The 23,518-nt window shown below is 40.4% G+C and overlaps 1 protein-coding gene across 2 annotated transcripts in view; it reads left to right on the top strand.

The window, feature by feature from the left end:
* The first annotated feature begins 403 nt into the window (after positions 1–403).
* KDM5A (lysine demethylase 5A) overlaps positions 404–23,518 on the top strand; it is a 49,100-nt gene continuing 25,985 nt past the window's right edge. Inside the window, exons 1-11 of one of the 2 annotated variants that reach the window (XM_063153905.1) lie at positions 404–580; positions 2,303–2,380; positions 3,918–4,040; positions 6,199–6,369; positions 6,830–6,964; positions 12,106–12,211; positions 12,771–12,859; positions 16,207–16,365; positions 18,691–18,810; positions 19,895–20,053; positions 21,630–21,811. In XM_063153905.1, coding sequence (XP_063009975.1) covers positions 416–580; positions 2,303–2,380; positions 3,918–4,040; positions 6,199–6,369; positions 6,830–6,964; positions 12,106–12,211; positions 12,771–12,859; positions 16,207–16,365; positions 18,691–18,810; positions 19,895–20,053; positions 21,630–21,811 — 1,487 coding nt within the window. In that variant the 5' untranslated portion in view covers positions 404–415. The remainder of the gene's footprint in view (positions 581–2,302; positions 2,381–3,917; positions 4,041–6,198; positions 6,370–6,829; positions 6,965–12,105; positions 12,212–12,770; positions 12,860–16,206; positions 16,366–18,690; positions 18,811–19,894; positions 20,054–21,629; positions 21,812–23,518) is intronic. The other variant, XM_063153904.1, reaches the window with a different exon arrangement.

The following is a 23,518-nucleotide window of genomic DNA, read 5'->3' on the forward strand; positions in this document are numbered from 1 at the left end:
CTCGGTCCCTCCTGCCCCGGCACAGTAGCCGGAGGGGCGGCGGGCAGGGTGGATTTGCACTGGAGTCTGTCTCGGGGGCGTCCCCGGGAGCGGCGAGCGCGGAAGCCACCTCTCCAGAAGTAGCGCGGCGGAGGGACTACTTTTTGGATCGGAAGGCAACATTCCAAAACTTCCGGGGAGGGCTTAGAAAGGCGCGTCACTTCCGGCGGGCCGGGACGCGAGGAGCGGGGCTCGGGCGGGGGCAGCGGTCCCGGCCGGGACGGCGCCAGCGGCTCTCGGCAGCACATCCCGCCGCCCCGCCCGGCAGCGCCGCCGGGGGATGCGCCTCGCTCCCCGGCCCAGCCCCTGAGCCCCCCGGCCGTCCCTCTCCGCCCTGCGCTCCCGGCGGCGGCGGCGCCCCCCTCCCCCTGCGGCCATGGCGGGGGGCGGCGGGTCGCGCTACGCGGCCGAGTTCGTGCCGCCGCCCGAGTGCCCCGTGTTCGAGCCCAGCTGGGAGGAGTTCAGCGACCCGCTCGGCTTCATCGGCCGCATCCGCGGCCTGGCCGAGAAAACCGGCATCTGCAAGATCCGGCCCCCCAAGGTACCGCCCGCCCGCGGGGGCTGAGAGCGGCCGGGCCTCGGTGGCCGGGCCTGGGCCGTGAGGGGCCGGGCAGGCTCCGCGCTCGTTCCGGGCTTCGTGTGCCGCTCTCCGTAGGCCGCGGTGTCCGTGCCGGGCACGCCGAGGAACCTGTAGAATCTTTGACCTCCGAGCGGGGTTTGTAGAGGCTGCTCTGAGCAGCTGGGAAGCGAATAGTGAGTGCACGGCCGTGCCCGGGACTCGGTGCTATTTTTGCTTCCACAACGCCAGCAGTCAGCTTTGGAAGGCTTTGGAGGTGAAATCGGGCGTTTGCTGCGGGCGGGGAAGAGAGAGAAGGAAGGTTATTTATTCGTTGTGTGTCATTATTCATAAATATAATTTTTAGATTGTTAGGAGGAGGCCGGCCTGTTCGTGTACGGGTGTTGTTTGTGCACAGCTGTCAGGAGGCAGCAGCTCAATCTCTCCGACGGCTTGGTGGTTCCTTAGGGTCACCTGCCCATCAGACAGCTTGGCAAAATGCACTTACATCATTAAATTGTTAAAGTACAAATAAACTTTTAATGCAGCTGAAAGCAGTGAGAGAGGTAAAAGCCTGAAAAGACAGCGTGTAGCTGAGAGCAGGGTGGGTGTGGGGATTGCTGATTGGGTTTCACGGCTCTCTCCTGACCCGTTTTGGTTCCCGGAATGCGTTCACTTGGTTCAATGACACGGTGAAAGCTTGACCTCCAAGGGGCTGCCCTTTCCAAAATAAACTGCACAGCTCAGGTTGGGAGGCCACAAGGAACAGATCCAGGTCCTGTTCATTGAGGATAAGTGGAACTTTCCTGGCTCTTGGATGCATTGGTGTTCCTCTGGGGCTGCTGAGCTGCTTGCCCTGCAGGGTTTCACACGTGTCAGGTTGATTTGCCACCTGCAATAATTGCTTAATCACACATCTCATACTACCCTGACTGATTAATTGCCTGTTTCCTGTTAATAGAAGCTGTAAATATTTAAGGTTGTGCTCGAGGCCTTTATGTGCTGCAGCAGATTGTGTGGCTTGGCCACCTGTAATGGCGTAGTGTAGTCACTGCCAGGTAGATCTGATGTGACTGAAGCTTTGGTAAAATGTGCTGAAAAGCTCAGTTTTTAAAAAATTCTTTTTAAAAAACTTGTTTTATGTTGTACCACGGCCCTGTGAGATGGGGCTGGGAGGAACTTGTGGTTGCACCGACCCCGACAGTGCTGAGAAAGTCATAATTTCACGCTCAATTCCTGTTAAAGAATTGGGCTCCTGACTGGTAGCCTTGTCTTTATTGAAGTGGCTTTGGACAAGCAGAAAATGTTAAGATGTGCCTGATTTAGTCTTTGTTGCTGTTGACACTGAAGATTTTTCATTGTGCAGGATATATGGATTCTTTATTTAAAATAAATAAACAACCAACCAGAGTGTGTCTTGTGTTTAAGCTTAGCATGAGGTAATGCATACTGAGATGCTTTCAACCTTATTTTCTTTGACATTTTTGAATCTGTGAGGATCTTTCTTCAGACTAAAATATGGTGGGAGGAACATTGTTGTATAAGCACAAAAATGTCTTAAAATTGGAAAATGATATCACCAGTTGTTCTTAGAAACTAATTTACTATTGGAAGCTTGTTTACTCAGGCATTATTAGGGTGTTTGGTTTTGTGCATTTTGCAGAGAAGTTTCTGGAAGCAGTAAAATGTCCTTCTGTCTCTGTTTAGGACTGGCAGCCTCCATTTGCATGTGAAGTGCAAAGTTTTCGTTTCACTCCACGAATTCAGCGCCTGAATGAACTGGAGGTGAGATTTTCCACTGTTGATATAATTTTGTGTTTGCTCTGAAAGAAAGAGATATCCCTGCTTGAGATTTGCATGTTTCTGGAGGGGGCACACTTTAGAAGCCCATAGATGATGTTAATGTTTGTATAAAATAACTCTCCCTTGCTTTGAGATAAATCTGGTTTTTATTTTATTGCCCAAAATAACCACAGGAGTTTTTCACATTTTCCTGGTGGTGTCTAGAATGAATTCCAAATATCATGTGTGTAGTAAGAGCAGCCAGTGTCTAGCCTTCAGAGCTCCACAGGCAATTTTTTCCTCTTAAAATATTTCCTGCTGCTCTGATGCCTCTGGTTACCTCATGCTGTCGTAATAATGCCTTTTAAGCCTTAAAATTATTTTTATAGGCTTATTATAGCTGCTTAATTTTATGATTTAAAACCTTATGTGAGCTGTCTTGAAAGCAGTATGACCTCCATTCTGTCCTGGTTTTTCTTTTTCTCTGCAACATTTCTCAAAGCCTTGCTTTGTTCACATACCAAAATGTCATTTGGCTTGTAAATGGGGCTCCTTATGGAAAGTGATTTGGGTACTCAGAGAACAGGCCCTTTGTGTGGATAAGGCATATATAAAAACTGGTAATACATAAAAACTGGTGGTATTTCCTCTCTTCTCCACCAATAATTGTTCTGTTCACACCACCAGTGTGTTGAGTCTTAACTTCTTTTTGCCAGGGTTGGGATTAAATAAATGCATGGGATGATGTTTCTTGTTTGGACTGAGATGTTTATTAGTGCTTATTTATGTTACAGTCTTACAAGCCATCAGTTCTACAGCACTTCACTCTAACAAACTAAAAAAATGGAGCCTTATCTCTCCACAAGGCCTTTTAATCTCTAATTAAGAAATGACACTTAATTATTTTTACTTTTAACCTAATAACCAACCACCCATGGCCTGCAATGCAGACTTTTTATCTGATTACACAAAACCACCCAAACCCATGAAGAAGAAGGTAAAGAAGGACCAGCCTCCACCCTAAAACCCCTTTTTTTTAATATATATTACTATATTCTAAAACTTGAAACTCTTAGGTTTTCTACCATGTGATATTACACACTTCTATTCAAACTACACACCCATAATCTTAGTTTTGTCATTCTGTTTTAGAACTCTTCTCCATGGCCTCAGGTCAAATGCAGTGTTCTCTTGGGGGTCACAATTATTAATTGTTCCTGTGTTTCTCCCTGGAATGCTGATTATTTCATAAGCATGCATTTGCTTTCAGACCAAGAAATTATTTGGTAGGAATTTAATTGATAGTGTCTTAAATGCAGAGAGAAAAGCATATATAATTTTCTTTTTGTAAAGTTGTTCTTTTTAACAATATTTCTATTTTTAGGGATTTTTTTTACCTGACAAAGAAATACCTCCCCTTCCAAGATGCATGTTGAAAATTGAAACACTATAAAAACTTACCTTGTTTTCTCTCAGGACTGTAAGATTTTGTCACATTTGGTTTTGAACATACATAATTGTCTACCTTTACTGATTCCAGGCAATGACAAGAGTGAAACTGGACTTCTTGGATCAGTTAGCAAAATTTTGGGAACTCCAAGGATCCAATTTAAAAATCCCTGTGGTTGAGAGAAAAATACTGGATCTGTATGGTTTGAGCAAGGTAAGTATTTGTAGGCCTTAGGCAGACAGGGATTTCAGTTTTCAGTCCAGCTCAAGAAGCCAAACAAGAGGAAGGTCTTGTGTTACAGTGCTAATCTCATTAATCCAGAGATTAAATAACTGGGAAAATACAGTGAAAAAACATTTCTAATTGGAATGTTTATGGCAAACACATCGCAATGTAATTAAATTAGTTACCTTTGGCTGGATTGGTTGGATTCCATACAGCAGGTATTTATTACCTTGTTTAGCCTGAATGTCCTGGTGTCAGCTGGCCTCTTGGTTTTCAGTTCTCCATTTTTACATGTGCTGGAGCTGCAGGAGTTTGAGCTGTTCTTTGGGAAGGCAACAATATGCCTGTGTGCATTTCAGCTCTGATCAACAATTCTGTCATGAACTGTTGCAGTTTCTCCTTCCTTTTTTCCACCAGAGGTTTTTATAAACACGTCTTTGAAAATATATAATGTCATCTGCAGGAATACTTAACTTTAATTTCCAAAACAGACTTGGCTTAAAGCTGGCTAGAAATGAATATTTCCATAGTTATGTTTGGTGAACACACCAAACTTCTTTCAAAGTTTATGCACAAGTCTCTGTTGGAATTTGGTTTTGCACTGGCAAAATAAATGTACCATTATAGGCTTATAATAAATAAGTCTATAATGCTAATAAATATAAATAGGTAGATTTCTTCTTGCAGGGAAAAGACCGAAGTTCTGGTAGTTCTAGTGCTTCTAGGTTAGAGCATCAGTTTCCATTCCCCATCAAGATTTATTTCTCTTAGGTAAGTAAAAATGCAAATGAGTATATTTTCATTTTGAAAAAGTCAAGTATTTTGGAAAGTCTGGAAGGGCTGATAAAATGTCTTCCTGTATTTTTTTTCTTTTTGTGTCTATGGTGGCTTACTGGGATATGCAGAATATCAGAGAGGTACTGGAGAATATCTGGGTCACTGTAGTGAGTTGGAACATTTCAATTGGCTGTAGATTTGCAGCTCTGAGTTGGTTTGGTTTGGCTGGCTTCTTTTGCTGTTGTTCATGCATAGATAATTTTAGAAAACAAGTTTTCCTGGAAATTTTAAAGAGAAGTTGAAATTTAGGACAGGTTTCATTTTAAAAGGTTTTTCTAGAGCTTTTCTGTAAATTCTGAAAAATAACGATCAATAATATTGTTTTATTTAAGTGTAACTCTGTGTGATTATAGGAGAAACCAGAATTAATGAATTTGCTTGTCACTGTCACAGTTAGACTTCTCATTTTACCTCAGCCTCACAAGCAAACCATAAATTTCACTCCAGTAATAAAATGTTTTTGCCTTGAGGTTTCTAACAGTATGTGAAACATTAAGCTTGAAATTTCATCTTCACGTGTAAAGAAATGCAATGGAAAACTACACTGCTGTAAAAATGATACTAGTTTTACAATAATATGAATGGAATTATAATCCATTTGTGTTTTAACTTGTTTGGCAGTGAAATGAAAAGGAATGGAGGCAGTGGAAATGTGGCCTGTGTGTTGGAGGAAGCAACTCATATGCTGTTACATTGCTTGCAGACAAATGGTCTTGTTTTTAATTGTATATCCATATAGATGTGAGCAGTGATAGTTCTGTGTGTGAATTACTGGTCTCAAACCAGTTGAATCCATGTGTAATAACTGGACTGAGTTGGAAGGTAGATTTACTTTTCCCTCTTTTTATAGTAGTATCTTTTCCCTTCAGGGTTTTGTGAGAGTTCTGAGCTCCAAGACTCCCTTCTGCCTGGGGTCTGTTAAAATGGGCTTTATTGCTGGCCAGACTCTGTTTTACAGCAGAGCACAAGTCTGGTGAGGGTTAACTGTTCAGTGTGTTCTTGTGGCAGGTTTTGTATCTCTTCCAGCACATGATAAACCTTAACTGTTGGGCTCCTCCTGTCACAGACAGTATGTAGTTTACATTTGCTAATAAACTAAAAATCACATTAAATATATGAAGCAATAAGAATAGCTAAGTTATAACTTAAAATTTATTATTAAAGGACCAGTCTTTCAGGAAATGAAAGGTAATTTCAGGATTCTGTCATTTTTTATGGACCCTTTTAACATTTGATTGGTTTAATTGATTCTTGCTTTACACAAACTGGTGAGAGCAGCTCAAAACCCTGAACTTCTTATTTATTTCAGATTGTTGCCAACAAAGGAGGCTTTGAAGTGGTGACCAAAGAGAAGAAATGGTCTAAAGTGGCAAGTAGGCTTGGCTACCTGCCAGGGAAGGGCACGGGCTCCTTGCTCAAGTCTCACTATGAACGGATCCTGTATCCCTACGAGCTCTTCCAGTCTGGGGTCAGCCTCATGGTGAGATGCTCATCTTTCATGCTGTGAACAGGCTACCCAAAGGCACACAGAGTGCTCTGTTACTCCATGTCAAACTGGGACAGGGGGTCAGTGCTGTTAGGAGCTCCAGCTGTGCCAGCAAAGCTAGAACCACCCTTGCAGTTATCTGTGACAGGCCAGAAGTTGGAACGTGACCTTGTGTAGTTTTCTGGTATTTCTTTATAGGACTGAAGCCAGCCGTGTTGGGAAGGAAAACAAGGCAAAATATGATATGCTTAAGTGAAAATGTTTATTTTTCTCTTGATAACCTGCTAGCTGGGATTCAATTTTCTTATTTGAAGGGTGAATGAATTAATTGGCCTCTTTTCCAAATGGTCTGTGTGACTTCACTCATCCCCTTTCTTAGCACACAGAATGATTCATGGGCTGTGGGATGATTAGCACTGCCTGACCAACAGTGTCCTGTGCTCTGCTCCTCTAGGGCATCCAAAAGCCTAACTTGGATCTTAAGGAAAAAGTGGAGGCTGAGGACCTCAGTTCAGATGCCCAAGCTTCCCCAAAGCAGGCTTCAAGGATGAATGTTATGCTGAAGAGAACCAGGCGTGTGAAATCCCAGGTATTGCTGTTGATCAGCCCTTACAGACAGGGAACTCTTTATTTCTCCCACCAGTGCAGCAGCCTTTGGGAACCTGCTCAGAAGCACCACTGGGAAGCAGTCTTCATTTAACTAAAATCCAGAGAAGTAACTCAGTTTGTAACTCTGAGATCTGGTTTGATACAGCATGTGCACTATTTGTGTCAAAATTTCTAACAGTTGCTTTTTTTGTTTACTCACAAGTGGCCTAAGTACATTGGTAAGGAATGTATCTGTGAAAACAAGACAGAAAGCTATTTGTGAGTTGATGTTAAAGCTTCTGCTTGTACAAAGTTCTAGAACTTTTAAAAACCTTTTTAAAAGATGCCTCTTGAAGACATAAATGCAAATACATGTAAGTAATGGTTAATTGTGGAATTGCATGTGGGACTAACTATCTCAAGCTGGGCAGTGCTGCAGGAACTTCTGAAGAACTGAAACAGATGTGTGAGGACATCATCAGTGATGGCTGCAACTATATAGGAGCTCTACAATTTTTCTGCTGAATTACTGGTGTTACAGGAATTTCTGGTATTCTAGTAGGTGATATTAACTCCTGAGAAAATCTGAGTTCAGACTGAATGACCACCATTTAAAATTGCTGTCTTACTGAAAATAATTGTGAGGTATTGCCCTGATGGCTCTGTTGCACTCTTTGAATCAGGCCTTCCCCTTCTGACAGAGATACTCCTTGCAGGCAGCATCCTGAGGCTTTTCACATGGAGTCTGCTGGCTCCCTGCTGGCTCATCAGCAGAGCGTGGGTGAAAGCTGGATTTATATGCAACCAACTTCCTACTTGCTTCATCCTATTCTAGACTTAGCTCCAGCACCACAAGGTTTTTTCAAATGCTCTTTAACTGCTCTTTTGCTACAGTGCACCTTTCTTGTCACAGAGGTATTTGAGTATCCTTTATATTTTTTTGCCTCCTTCTCTGATGTTTTCCTTTATAATTTTTGTCTCTTTCTCTGATGGTTCAGATGAGTTGTCTTTTTTTAGTTTGTTTTCTCAGCTTGCTAAAGCTGACCTGAAGTTATTTTTCATAGCCATATAGCAGTGCATTACACAAGCAGTCCCAGGCTTGTTGATCTTCCCAGATCTCTCAAAGTATTGGTAGTGAGCTATCCAGAAGATCTGAGGGTGCTGCAGAAATTTCAGCAGTCATTTGGTATGCGGAATTCTTCTTTGGATTTGAATGAATCTTATGCTGAAATACCAGTATGTCCTTTTTCTCACACATGGTGTAAAAGTGTCACTGTTGTATCAAACTTCTGTGGGATCTTTTTTCCTGCTGATTTCAGCAGAATAATGGAACTTGTCATTTCTCCATGTTGGAAAGATGATTCTTCGGTGATCCTGGCACTGTAAAGGTATTTCACTTTGTTTCAAGGACCTGCAGTTCAGAAATAAGAGATAATTTTATTTAGATAACATGGCTACAAGCCTAATAAAAGGCATGTAAATATATTTATTTTTTGCAGGTTATCTTTTAAGCATTACAGTTACTAAAATGACTGAAGTGAGTTCTTGAATACAGGAAAAACTCATCCTACTTGCACATTCAGAAGAAGTAGGTTTTGGCTGTGTTGGAAGCTGTGTATAACTATGTTAAGTCATCCCTGGAGCAGCATTTAGAGCCAGATTTTTCCTCAGTATCCAGAAAGGCTAGCAGGGTAAAATAAATATCTGAGAACATGGAGACATTGTACCAGATTTCAGTGCACCTTTTTATTGTAGGCAGGACTCTGTTTATTGTCTGAAATGCATACCTGGAATTGGACCAGAGGTTGTCTAAACAATCTTTAGAGAGCCAGTAATATGCAAGTAATGTGAAAACCTACTAAATAAATGTCATTCTGCTCTAGCTGAAACATCTGAATGATTTGTGTGTGGTGTGCCAAGTAGTCCAGTGCCTGGTTAGTGAGCATGGATAATTCCACAGACCTCTGCAGATCCTCAGATCTTTTCCAAGGGCTAGAAGTAGTTTCCAAAGATCCTCTGCATCTTCTTGCAGATAACTTACCTTAGAATGGGCAATTAATAAGGAAGTATAAATGCAGTATTCAGAAATTACTGAAATAGAGAAACATCCTCAGCAGTAGAAGGGGGTGAGAGACTTTTAAAAAGCAAGTTTCAGGATTTTTTGAGAACATGAAAAATGAAATAAAATAGGGAATGGATGTCCTCCTCTGTGAAGGATAGCTTGAGAATCTTTGGATACTATAGTCAAATGTCAGTTGTAAACATTGTCTCTGAATAGGAAGGGAGTAATTAGATGGTGAGCAGTTATGTTCAGAAAATAAACTTAATGCTTTATTCTGTTTTCTCTGAAGAAAGCTTTCACAAATAAAAGCTGGAGAAAGGCAGCTGAGTTCCTAAAGACTTGTAAAGAAAATGACAATAAAAGTAAATTAATTCAGATTAGGAAAAGAGAATATCCTTAAGGAAAGCTTAAATTTAGGAGAATACTTTCTTAGAAAAGGATAATAGTATCTTCATAGATGATCTGTTGGGGTGTATTTTAGCTGACAAGGGATTTGTCTAATGAGGCTATGTCATGGTGATTTCTGGTGAAGAATTGCAGTACTGGAACAAAAAGTGCTGTTTTCTCAAAGGACATTAACTTAATGCCCAGAGAATTTTCTTAAAAACAATTCCAAGTAATAAATCTGCTTTCAGCTTTCTTTATGATTGCAGAATAACACAGTAAAATAAGCTTCAGGGTTTTTTTGCTTGAAAGATTTCTTTCCATGTCAATAACTATGAAACAAAAGAACTCTGGGAGATGCTGACAAATGCCCCAAACATGTAAATATTTTGGTTACTGGTTGTAATTGTTGTACATTGGGGGTGGAGGAGTGGGGTTGCAGATGTTTCAGAATTGATGAGGGGTGAGACAAGAGAATAGTGAGTGAATCCAGTGTAACTGGATTGTGTTATTAGGCTTGGCCCATATGCAAGAAAAACCCTTGGGTTGTACCTTCAGTGAGAAGGTAAAAGACACAGTCTGTATCCTTCAGGACAAAGAGGAGATAAGAGCAGAATCACAGTTTAATCAAGTTCATTTCAATTGTGTAGAGAAACAATAATGCAAAAGTGAGCTGGAGTTTTGTGTTGTTAGCAGTGAGAGAATGGCAAGGATTGCTGCTGCTTCCATGCACTCACAGTTGTGAGTTTGGTTTGTTTTACAGTCTTGAAGGACACAGCAGAAAAATGCTCAGTGGGGCTTCTGAATACTTTTGGTATTTACACCTTTAAGTATCAATATCCGGTCAGTGTTCATGAGGTTACACGGGAATCGGATTTTAAAAAAAAAACATTTATCTTCCAATGTGCAAACTCTTCTTTTTCAAAACTCTGGAGCTCTTTAAACATGAATGGATTTCATTCACTAAGGTTTAGTGGTATCCAAGTAAATCTGAGCTGAGGAGTTATGAAAATATATTTAGGTAATGAAGTTTTAAACTGAGCTGTAAAACTTCCTTGCTGCATGTTAATGATTTGCTTTTATTAAATATGATAATAAAGTTGTTTTTCATATCTCATTGAGAAAACTATCCTTGGTTACAATACTAGGAGAAATTGAGGGGATTGTGTCTGTGGACATAATTGAGGAAATTATGTCTGTGCTGAAATATGTGGGTTGATTCTGTCAGGTTCTATTAGTTGAGGGAATGGTTGAGTTGTTAATGAATTTCAAATGGAAAATGAGGAACTAGGAAGTCTCTGGTGTGTTTCCTTATGGTTTGTTAGCCAAAAAGTGAGGAATTGGTGAGGAGAAATTTGCATGGTTGCACAGTGGGCTTACAGAGTTAGTCACATATAAAGTGCAAATAATTTAATAGGAACATATAAATGTTCAAAATAAGAATATGAGCAGTAATTAGGTTGGAAAGATGCCTGTTAGCATGATGCATACCCAGTTCAGTGGGAACAGGGACTGTAAATATCACTAAAAATTCTTTAGAGTAATAATGCATAGCAAACTATATCTTCAAATGTCTTCTGGAAGCAAGAAAAACAACTGATTAAGGCAGAAGAATAATCTTTTTTAATGTTTATTGCCAGTGTATTAGAACTTATGTTAAACACCATTTTAGAAGATATTTTTTGGGCTTTTTTAATAATTGATTAAAGACTTGAAAGGCAGGTCACCCCAAGGGACCGGCATGAGATATCAGGTCATAACTTTGAAAAATAACAGATGAAGTATCATCAGGATACATCAGGATACAACTGAAGAATAATGTCTTTAAAATTACATGCCCACCTTCAAAATTGATAGTCTTGCTGAGATCTTTTAAGATCAGTGAATTTCAGGAGGAAGTTTCTGAACAGTGAGAATTTAGTGGCCTCCTGTACCACATCAGAGAGATTTTTCAAACTATAAGGAGGCAGCATAAAGAAAAATGCCAAGGTAATTGTGTTGCAGATAAAAGCAGAATATTTTCTTCTTTTTCTTCTTTTTGTTGTTAGATTAGTGGTAGTGATGTGAGAAAATGAGGTAGGTCAGTAATGGGAAACAGAAAGAAGTTCATTAGAGCAGAAGACTCAGTAAACATCGCTGGCAGGGGCATGGAGCTGTCACCAAATGGGTCCTTTTACTTCTGATCTTGAGCTTGCAACATGAGTAGCTGTGATCTGAATTGTACTCACAACATTTCATTACAAATAAGCCCAGAAGCAGCCAAGCTTAAGAAAGTTGGTTGGATCTCATTAGTGTCCTGTGGATGTATCTACTCAGGGAAGCAGATAAGGAAATCCTGTTGAAACTGCATTAAGATCCAGGCACTTGACTGAATCATAGTGATTTTGGGAAAAGTTGCTCTGGCAGTCTTATTATTTTTTGCAAAATGTCAAACCTAGTTCTTTTATTTGGTGTAGAGGTCACTTGTAGTTGATTTAGAATATTAGATGGGAAATAATTTGGAAATTTGGGACAAAAATTCTCTCTTACTCCATTTGCATATGTTCATTGCCTTTAGGAACAGAATCATATCTTTTCAGGCCTGCTTCTTTTGATGAGCACATATTCTGGGAGAGTGGAATAGAAACAAATTGTGAAGAAACCTGGAGGGGGAATATTCATGGTTTGTGCTGATGTGGTCTTGTATTTATTTTTAGGCAGAGGCTGGAGAAATGAGTAGAAACACCGAACTGAAGAAGCTGCAGATCTTTGGAGCTGGACCCAAGATGATGGGACTGGCATTGGGAGCAAAGGATAAAGAGGGTAATTAAATCTTGGGCACTTAGCTTTCTGTGAGTTCTTTGCTTTCAGTGAGACTGTTAAATCTTCCTGAATGTCTCTAGAGACAGTGTTAAGAAGAAGGCAAATGAAAACTGGAAAAAGAAAGCTAAGTGTTCTAGGGTTTCATTCACAAGAGATTTACAGAGTGCTTCATATAACTTGGCAGAGTTTGAGCTCTTGATGTATTATATAGTAACAATAACAATTAAGCAGCTGTTCCGTGAACTGAGTGACTGAAAGGAGAAGCAGAATTTAAAAGTACTGAAACTGATCCTGCCAGCAAAGTGCACAACTTAGGTGTTTAATTCACTGTTTTTCATGAGGCCATGGGGATCACCTGTGAGGATAAACAAAAGATGTTTTTCCTAATCCCTGGTGATTTTAGATTGGCCGGATATAACATGACAATTTGGCTTTCTTTGGACTGTTCAGTAGTTTCTGATCTGAAAGGCAGGGTGCCAGGCTGGGTGTCTGTGGTGCTTTTACAAATGAAGTCTATCTGATGTCACATTAATGACATTTAATTTCATTTTCCCTCCAGATGAGGTGACGCGAAGGCGCAAGGGAACCAGATCGGAGGCGTTTGGGATGCAGATGAGGCAGCGCAAAGGAACCCTCTCTGTCAACTTTGTAAGTCTGATGCCTTTGCTGGGATTTCTGATAGGAAGGACTTGATTGATTTAGTAAGATTTTTCTTTTTCCTCTGAAAGAATCCCCACCCCTCCAAAGAGATGAATGAGTGCGTGCTGCAGCAGATGATGCTGTTATGGGAAGAAAGAACAGTATTTTGGAAAACAATCTGTGCTCAAGGCTTTTGTTTTCATCTTTTGGACAGCAAAGCTGTTGCAATGTGAAGCTTTTTGCTGATCATTCTTGCTACATGCTTGAATGCCTTCAATAGTTCAGTTTTTCTTAGAGCTGCCCTTAGTAGAACAACTATAATACTGCTTCTTTTCCTCAGAAGAGATTCTGAGGTGCTCCACTACTTCAGGAGTTTGTTTTTAGCAATTCCACATCTTGTGTCTTTTCTGTTTTGAATTTGAATAGGAAAACCAAAACATTTAGTTCTCTGATGTTGGCCCATGGAAAAGCAATGTGCAGTTGTTCTTAATGCCTTTCATAGAATGTGACTTCCTACTTTTAAAGTGTAATAGCTTAACATGTGTGTGCAGCCATGAATGAAGAGCTGTGCTTTTATTGTCTAAAGAATCAGACTCTTCACTTAGGATTCAGCTGTTCCTTTTTTTTCCTCTTAGCCTGGGAACACTTACAAAAGCTTATCTGAAATTTCAACAATGGAAGGCCAAGGCAACCTAAAGACTCTAGTAATCACATTTTTATATGGGGCAGAAAAATTGGGAGAATTTGGATATTTAAAAACCAGATCACTATGCCATTGCAGATCAGTTAGGATTTGTGTGGCTTGAATTTTTTCAATTGTGCTACAACTTCTGAGTATATGGCTTTCCTAGGCCAAGTGAATTTGATAATTTTAAGTATGTTTTAATTTTAAAATACTTTGTCTAGTCTCTTAGGGTTTTTTTTATGGAGCACTATTATTTACTTACTCTTTTCATTTAACCTGTATTTATAAGAGAAAACAAAAATGCTCTAACAACGGAACTATTTTGAAACTGTATTGCTAAAACTCTAATATCTGGAAATTCTGTGACTTAGTACACTTTGGTTCCACACTTTTTTTCAATACTTGGACAAGGAAAGCAGTCCTAAATGCACTGGTGATGCATTTACCTCCTATAACACTGGGCTGAAAAGTATTGTGGTGCAATTTTGTGTATATTTCTCCATCATTTATTTATCTTTTTTTTTTAAGTGCTAACTATGAAATTGATTTCATTTGGAGAATTGTTGCAGTAAGGTAGAAAAATCATAAAGAAAGGCTTCATAAAATCAAGCCTTCTGTCCTGGAATCAGTGTCTGGCCTTGTCAGAGCTGGCATTTTGGAAGTTCCCATGTGAAAGCAATCCTGTTGTGAGCAATTGTTAACATAATAATCTATTCCTGGGTAAAACAATAACCTGCACCTGCATAAACTGTCTTTGCACTGTTTGATAAAAAAATGAAAATTATCTTTCACAAACAACTGTCCTTGCACACAGACACTGAGAGTTTGAGTGACTAATCAATACAGAGTAATTTGTTACTAACCAATAAAAGTAATTGGCAAGAAAACTACTAACCAATTGGAGTCCCACAAGAGGTTTCTAAACTGTGTAAAAAGGAGTTATGTGAATAAAGAAAGGCCTTTTACCACCATGAAGAAAATGGGAGTCCCATGTGATTTACTCCCATTGTGAATTACTAACTGGGAGGTAAAATACACCTTTTTATATATGCAGATTTATTGATGCATATAATTATATATCATCATAGTGTTACACTTTGATCACGTGGCTAGCAGGATTTTAGGTGGTTATGGTTGTGTCACAGCAGGTCTCCTTGTTGTGAATATCCATTTCAATGCAGTTTTTGTATTTGCTTCATCACCTTGCTAACGTAGAGGCTGCATATGTTAATAGGAATTGAGAGAGAAGAAGGTATTACTAGTGAGAGGTAGCTAGTGAGGACCACAGCAAACTTAGGATTGCCATTTTCATGCATTGCTAAATTTTGGAAAGAGAATATGAAAGTGCTTGCTGAGGTACCCTCCCTCCCTTCTATGTAGTTGCAACAAAAGCAGCTGGTTTGGTGCTTTGGCCTGACATAATGTTCCATGAGGGTGTGTGCATGGATTTTTTTTTAAGGGGAAAATGATATGCCTTTGAGTAGAGCTGCATTATTTTTTAAAATAGTTTCTCAAGAAACCTGAGCAGCCTCCTTAAGAAGTATATTACTGCATAGCTGGGAGGTTGCATACTTAACTAGGCCAGTGTAACTGGAGATGGGTTTGTCTTTAACTATTTAATCCACCTCAGCCTAATCAGCTGAAGTGCACATGTTTTTGTGACATCTTGATTAAATTAACAGACCCCACCAAACACAGCCCCACCCCTTCTGGTGTTACTTTGAGCTGTGTGAAGGAAATGCACACAGCCTGAATTGCCAGGGGCTGGTGGAAGTAGTAGCAGAATTTGGAGTAGGTATCATTCATGGAGTTCATGCTGTTAGTAAAAATTTGTACAATAGGTAATTTTTTTTCAAAGACAATACAATACCCAAGTTTTTTAAATTTAGGTTGTTACACTTCTTCAGTATTATAGTAAATGCTTCTATTAATTAAAGTTCTTTGAACTGTACAGAAAACTAGAGCAAAGAAAGTTGGAAATCTCCTCGTATGGTTTTCTCTCTGGCCCCAGAGAATGTTTCCCAGTCAGTGTTGTTTTTGTTGAGAGACTATCTTGTACAACTTCCAAAAACTGTTTGCTCTTGTATAAGGATTAATACTTCTCTCTTATCATTTGCTTTGGAAAAAATGAGAAATAAGTTGGTGCTTTTACATTTATATGTGGCTTCCTTTTCTTTCTCATGATTTTTTCGATTGAAATCTGTAGGTGTGTGGATTTTATGATCTCTTTTCATTGCAAAGATACCACTGTGCTGTTGCAAGTGATGATGTATGCATTTCTGAAATTTCTTTTTGAGATTTTCCTTAGCCATGCAGTCTTTGTAGAGATTTAGTTTAAATTGTTTTTCTAAGAGGGCTGAAGAGAGGGACTTCTGAAAACTGTAACTTTTTTGCCTTAGAATAACGTGAGTGAGATGTTGCTTGGGTTAGATAGGAGAAGATAGTCCAACTGAACTGGGTAATTGTTTTGCAGCACCCAAAGTTCTCCTGCTCCCACATAGTGCTGCTTTGGGAATGAAACAGAAGCTAACCTTATCAATACTTCTCAAAAACCAGGGTTGATGCTCATATATTGGACTTCAGGATATCTTCCTTTGTTCCTTAACTTAAGTAAGGCAGGCTCTGGATGAGAAACTTCTTGTAACTCTTTTATCTTTTTTCTTCCCCCCAGGTTGATCTCTATGTTTGCTTATTTTGTGGTAGAGGAAACAACGAGGATAAATTGCTGCTGTGTGATGGATGTGATGACAGCTATCACACCTTCTGCCTGATTCCTCCTCTTCCTGATGTACCCAAGGGTGACTGGAGGTGTCCCAAGTGTGTTGCTGAGGTACAGTTCAAGAGCTACTGAAGCTTTGTATGTGTACTTGTGTACCTGGAAAGCTGAGAAGAACAGTTCAGCAATCCATCCATGTAGAATGCATAGTTTGCTTTGGAATATTGCCAAGATGAGCCTTGAGTTTTGGTTGATGAGCCATAAGGAGAGAGAAACATTCCTTCTAGAGCTTGGGCATAACCTTTGTTTTTGATGTGGCTATGTGACAGGTAAAAAATTGACCTTGGTACATTAAAAGCTGAAACTCAATTTGGTAATCTGGAAGTGTGAAATTAGGGGTGAGAAATAGGGTTATAATGGATGTTTCCACATAATGATGACACAATTTGTAAACTATGAAGTAAATAAAGTATGAAATTTAGGCATAACACGGAGCTTTGAAAGACATTCTGGCATTGTTCAGAATGGCCTGTAGCAGAAAGTGAAAAAAACTAATTTAAAGTTCTGTTACAGCTATTTTAGATTTGGTTTAGTCTAAAAAAGGAACTACTCAGGCTCTGAAAGTGGAAGCTAGTTGAATTTCATTACTCAAAAAAGAACTACCCAGTTCTGAGATGATCAACAGACAGCAAACATCACTTGATTGGTTTGATGTTTGACTTAAGGGAACAAATTTTGCAAGCTCAGAAAGTTGGTATATGTAGGATTCAGAGGAAGAAGCTTACTGTTTGTAACTCTGTGATTACAAGAGTGGCTTTCACTCTTGGGGCTGTGTTACCAGACGAGCAGTTGAGCACACACATTTCTAGGCCCACTTCCCCCCCTGTGCCCTTCCTCAGTGCTGGCTGCTGCTGGTTCTTTCTGGTGGTGTTTGCAGAGCTGTGCAGCCACAGGAGCTGGAGCAGCTCGCTGCTCTGACCCTTCACTGAGAGCTGAGGTTGTCAGATGAACTCAGCAAATGCTGCTTAAAGAAAGGTGGAAATTCATAGCTACAGGCAAGGGGTGAGGTGAAACATTCCCTTTGGGCTGCTGCTCAGAGAGTGGATCAACCTACTTCTTCATTTTCTCTTAAGTTGGAGCAATAAAGAATTAGGAAACTGCAGCAATCTAATATGGAGTTAATTTAGAGACTATAGTAGTAAATGGAGTGGCTGCAGCAGTTCAAGAATGTGGAAACTCAAGAAATTTCATTATTGCTAGTAAAAACAGGAAGAGATGTTGCCCAACAAAAAAAACGCAGGCAGGGACAAACCCAGGAAAGATAAGGTGTCATATAATTTTTTACTAGCAAATGATACAGAAAATATTTGAAAAGTTTTGGAAAGGCATTGAAGTAAGAGGTAAGAGAAAACACATGGCTATAATGTGTACTGGAAAGCAAACAAGTAACAGCAAAAGGATGTTTGAAGTATTCACCAGTACTTTTTCCCTCAGTTTTTACTTTAGATGTTAATTGTGCACAGATCCTTAATGTAATTTTACAGCAGGGTACTGGAACAGAAGCTGGGAAGAATGGGGTAAGGGCTCTTTATATGTATTTAGGTCAGCATTGTTTGACAGTGTTCACAGATGTTGGAGATTCTCTGTCTCAGGCTCCATTTGAGAACCACTTTGATACATGTTGGGAATAGTCTAAGGATAATTCCTGGTGAAAAAAAAACCTAAACTACTGATGAATTCCTTTCCAGTCCTGTTTCTTTGACTGAAAAGCTGAGTATTAGATATGTTGAACACAAAGATGATGTAAAACTGTCTTGTATATGTAAACATAGTGTCAGTTCCAAAGGAGCTGAGAAGGATGCACTAAAAATGAGTGGGGAGAGGAGCTGACATGTGCACCAGTATTTTTCATTTTCAGGATGAATGGGGATAGAACAGGGAAAGACTTGAAGATTTTCTGTCAGATGGGGCATGTCAGTTGTTGCCTGTGTTGCCCTGTTCTAATTTCCTTTTTCCTCTTCCCTATTATAAATTTTGACTGTCAAATCTATTGATGATTTGCTGACTTGATAAGACTGAAACACTTGGGGGGTTTTTCCTGTGCAGTTATTCTGCAGGTGCTTGATTCCAGTGTCTACAGAAATGTCCTGTGGCTGTCTAAGCATCTTGTGCACAGTCTTGTTCTGTGGCTGATGAAATGTAGCTTTGGAGAGGAAAGCAGAAGTGTGGAGCCCTGGGGTTCCAGGGTTAGATTAGCTTCTGTGCCGTTAATTCTGGCTGGTTTCCGTTGTGGTGTGACTGCCTGGGCTGGAAAACTCTCAAAGCTGGTAGCTCATTGTGCTGGGTAAGGACTCACATGGACACTAGGGCTTCTTGCTAAAAATGTAACTGTGTCAGAGTCTGCTGCAGGGAACAATATTTCTGTGTTCTGTCTCCTAGGAATGCAACAAACCCCGAGAGGCCTTTGGATTTGAACAAGCTGTCAGGGAATATACTCTCCAGAGCTTTGGTGAAATGGCTGATAACTTCAAGTCTGATTATTTCAACATGCCAGTCCATGTGAGTTTCAGCTTTTCTTGGGATTCCTTGTAAGGGAAAAAGAGAAGAGCTTTCAGCTGGTCTTGGATTTTTGCTAAGACATCTTAGCCTTGTTTAAAGAGGCACCATAAGCTTCAAACATGTAAACAAATTATTTAGCTTGCTTGCATCTGGTCTCATTTCAACTTCATTTCACCCTTTCCTCAAAATGGGCAGACAGCTTTTATTGCTTGTGTTAGAGTTTACTGTACTGGGCACACTCTAGTTAATGTTCTTGCCCTTTTTGATAAACTGGACTAAGGATCTTGCTCATTTGGCATAGGGGCTCTTTTCCTGTCCTCCCTGTGCCTTTTGGCTTGGTTTAGTTTGTCCAGAGGATAAATCTTTGTTTTTCTTCATCTTACAGTGTTTTCTTGTAGAGAAGTCAATAGACTGAATCTGTCTGATAATCACAGTGGGTTTTGGGTTTTTTGGTTTTTTTGTTATGCATCACAGCAGCATTTTTCAAACTAGAATTTCTGCTTTGGCCCAGTTCCACTGTCCTGTGGACTGCCTTCAGCCCCTAGGTCTTTGTGCTCTCATGGTTCTTTGGTAATTTATGGGCATTCTTGATGAAGCCTCTACCTTTTAAGGACTCCAGTTTATGAGACAACTCTGGGACATGGAACAAAGCTTATTTTAAGAATAAGCTTCATAAATGAATACATGTAAGAGTAATGATCAGTTATATGGAGATCAAACTCCTGAACACAGTTTTATATCTGAATTTCCTTACTGTTGTTCAGAAATCCTGGTCATTATCCTCTGAAATAGTTTGGAATTTGCGTGCTGGTTTGTTCTTTGCTGCTTAATTTCTGCTGGCTGTCTCCTCTTCCCCCTGTATTTTGCTGTATGTCTGGTGATTCCATCTTCTGTTTATTCCTTCTCTCTGAAACATTCCAGCCTCTATGGAGGAATACAGACCAAAACTATGACTTTGAAGAGATGGAGAGGAGAGGGGGAGTGACCTTGGTGTATGAAAATGCATGGAGAGTTAATAGTGATTTATTGCTTGAATGATAATTTCTGTTATCTGCACATACCATAACCTCTCTTCTGCTTTCAGATGGTTCCCACTGAGCTGGTAGAAAAAGAATTCTGGAGATTAGTGAGCAGCATAGAGGAAGATGTTATTGTGGAGTATGGGGCTGATATCTCCTCCAAGGACTTTGGGAGTGGCTTCCCAGTGAAGGATGGCCGGCGAAAGCTGATGCCAGAGGAGGAGGTGAGGAACAGGATGTGCAAACTGACCCCATTCTTGGCTCTGTGTAAGAGTTCACATTTAGACTTTAGGTCAGAAATCATTGTGGGTTTTTTCATGAAGAAATTGTTTCAGGCTTTTACATTCCTTTTGAGCAGGGCATTAATCTGATATTTGAGGTTGTTTTCCATATCTGGTTGCTGGTAACCAAGGTCTGTTTCATGATTGAAGTCACACCTGTTTTCTATCACTTAATCTTAGCAGGCAAAGATGTGCAAGTAGTTGCAGTTTGTCTGAGTATGAGGAGACTCTTTAATAATATTTTTTCTTTCTTGTTCCAAACCTTTTCATTATAGAGTTAGTTACAGAAACATAATTCTGTCCTCCTTAGGATGTTCTTAATGAGTGAAACAAACAAATTTGATTTAGCTTGTTTCTGTGTACATACTGTAATAATGTAGATGTAGATACAGCATTCAATTATAAGAAATTCTATCAAGTTCATCTGGTAAGTGTATTACCTATTTTCCCTCAGACCTTACTGTAGCAAAGCAATTTTCTTGCTGCTTGTATGCTGAAATTCAGACAAAGTCAAGGTGTGGTTTCCTGATTACACAGCCCCAAATCAGTTTATACTGCTCACTGGAAGATGTAATCCTGTTCACTGTCATCTTCCACCTCTTCCTGCACCTTCCTGTGTGTACCTTTGTTGGCTATGCTGTGACTGTAGCTGCTTAGTGAGTCAGCACTGATACTTCTATTTGTATGAAGGTAGTCACTTAAAAAATTTCTTAACCAGATCACTTAAGTCTTCTGACTCACTGCAGTGTCTTTGTAGTGTTAGAGCAGAGGAAGCAGCAGCAATGTTTGGCTGAGCTGAGGGTCTGGCCAGTCCTTTCAGCAGCTATGGGATGTATCTAAAATCCCAATCCATCTGTGCTTACAACTTTTACAAAAGTGGAAAGTGGATTAATGCTAAAGCACAGTAGTGGGCTTTTAAGGCTGTCTGGATTATAGTTTTTTTAACAAATTGTGTGTATTTGAAAGTAAAGGTGAGAGTGCTTAACAGGTAATGCTGTCCTCTCAAACATGAGTGTGAAGAAATTTCTTCGCTTGAGAAAACTTTCTAAAATAATCTGTACAGGAGATCAGCATCAAGTGCAGCATGGTAAAATGGGTGTTTTAAAAAAAGCTGAAATAGTAACACGAGATTCACTGTGTTGTGTACAATTTTAAGTTTTCCTGTATTACTGAAGACTTCTATCTTTAGGTCTTCTGCTGGCGTTGCTGGTATTTTGTTCTACCAGAAAACCTGCAGTCTTGTGATGGGGAAGAAACCAAAACCTGTGTGTGTCAGCCTTAAGCCAGAGAAGATGGGCTATGTTGAAATACTAGGACTATTACTAAAATCTTAGTGTGATGATTTGATGACTAGGGTATTTAAGGAATTATTTCTGGCTTTGGTGTTCCATTGTCGCAGGAAATATCCCATTATCTACTATAGAAATGGATAAGTTGATGTTTTCATTTGTACTTTCCTTTTCTGCACTTGGTGTCCTTAACGTTCTTCTGACGTGTTCAAATTTTCCTCTTTTGGCAGGATTATGCCCTCTCTGGTTGGAACTTGAACAACATGCCCATTCTGGAGCAGTCAGTCCTTGCTCACATCAATGCAGACATCTCTGGCATGAAGGTGCCCTGGCTCTATGTGGGGATGTGCTTCTCCTCCTTCTGCTGGCACATTGAGGACCACTGGAGCTATTCCATCAACTACCTGCACTGGTATGGGCTGTCCTTTGTGCATCTACCTTACACTGCCCTCTTGGCTTTAGGAAGTTTGTGGTTTTATTTCAAAGTGCCTCTGCACACTGAGGACATGGTAAATGCAAAGCTGAATGTGCAGAGTGGTCTGTGTTCTTAGCTGTGGCTGATGGAAGGTGAATACATATGGTTTTTAAAGCATTGTAGTGGGTTCAAGGCAAAGCATTCAATTAAGGCAAACCCAGGACAAGCAGATTAGATTAGATAATTAGATTCTCATTAACTGATGAAATATTCTGGTGTGGTCAACATTGCAGTGTCACCATAAAATTGTGCTTTACAGGATCCTATATTTTTAGAAGTGTTTTTTTGTTCAGAACTGAGTTAAGAGTTCACTGGTTCCCTCCTTTATGATTTAAATTTGGGATGTGTGTGTGCTAGAAGCAGAGTCTGCTGTCTCATGGCTTCTAGAGGCATCAGAGTTACTGTTCAGCAGCAGATCCATGTAGGAAATACCCCTTATAAGAGGAATTAGGAAGTAATTCTGCCTTTTGGGACAGTCCTGGAAGTGTTGTGCTGTTCAGCTTTTGTGTCTGAATAGAAGATTCGTGACAGATTACTGTGGGAATTGCAGTGTTCCCAGTGTGTCTGACATTGTCACACTGAGTGGAGCAGGGGGGAAGATGGAGAGGGAGCTGTGGGAGGCTTTGGAAAGGTTGCTGGACATGGGAGAGATGAGCTGATGGCCTTCAAACCATCAGCTCAGAAAAGCTGCACGTCTTTGACAAAGCACGTTCGCTAGCCAGGTCTGATGGGTGCCCATCGGGAATGCCCGCTCGGGAAGGGCATTACTGTTCCCGGTTGAGATGCTGTTGAGCTGCTCCGTGTGTCCATCGGTCCGGCGGGAGTCCGTGTGTCCGTCCGGCGGCTCCGTGCCCGCTGCAGGAGCGGGCACTGCCGGCTGCTGCCAGCAGAGGGCACCGCAGCCCGCCGGGAATGCCGCTCCCGCCTCTGCGATAATGCACGTCCACAGGGCTGTGTGAGCAGATTCCTGCTTGTACTTGCTAAAATCGAGTAAAACAGATTTTAAACAGAAATCTCAGCTCTGTGGATGCTAGGGCTGGCAGTTAGTTTTGGTTAGAAAAGGACTGGAGTAGTGCTTGATTGATTATTTGGTTAGTCTTGGTCCTGTTAGTCTTTTTGTTCCCTTGTACTTAACTAATCCAGGTTGTTTGGCATTTTTTGTCTTAATAGTCCAGTGGATCCCAAATTTTTAGTAATTAGTTAGGAATTAGAGAGATTGTATTTTACTCCACTGGCTGTTCTGTTGGTTTTAGGAATATAACTTCAAGCCTAACTGAATGGAGGAGTACCATGATCTTTCTTAGACTGTAGGTGTGACAGCCAAGGTTTTGTTTATTAAACCTAATTCCTTCTTCCTGAAGGAAAATAATTGCCTATTTTACCCTTTTGGGGAGCATGGTAAGTGACAATTCTCTTCTGTGTTAAGCTTGTCAAGGCAAATCTTCTGCCAAGTATGTTGAGAATTGTGTTGGATAACTGATTTTTCAGGTTAGAGTAATACATGCTGAAGAAGATGCTTGTTGATTAAAGACATTTTTTTAATCTAGGTGTAAAATGGCTCATGAGGCCAGTGCTGCTGGCTGTGAGGTGTGCTTTACAGTTGGGTGGCACCATCAGCTCCCTCTCTCCCTTGTGTTCATTCCT

Source organism: Melospiza melodia, chromosome 4, assembly GCF_035770615.1.
Source record: "Melospiza melodia melodia isolate bMelMel2 chromosome 4, bMelMel2.pri, whole genome shotgun sequence".
Classification (NCBI taxonomy): Eukaryota; Metazoa; Chordata; class Aves; order Passeriformes; family Passerellidae; genus Melospiza; species Melospiza melodia.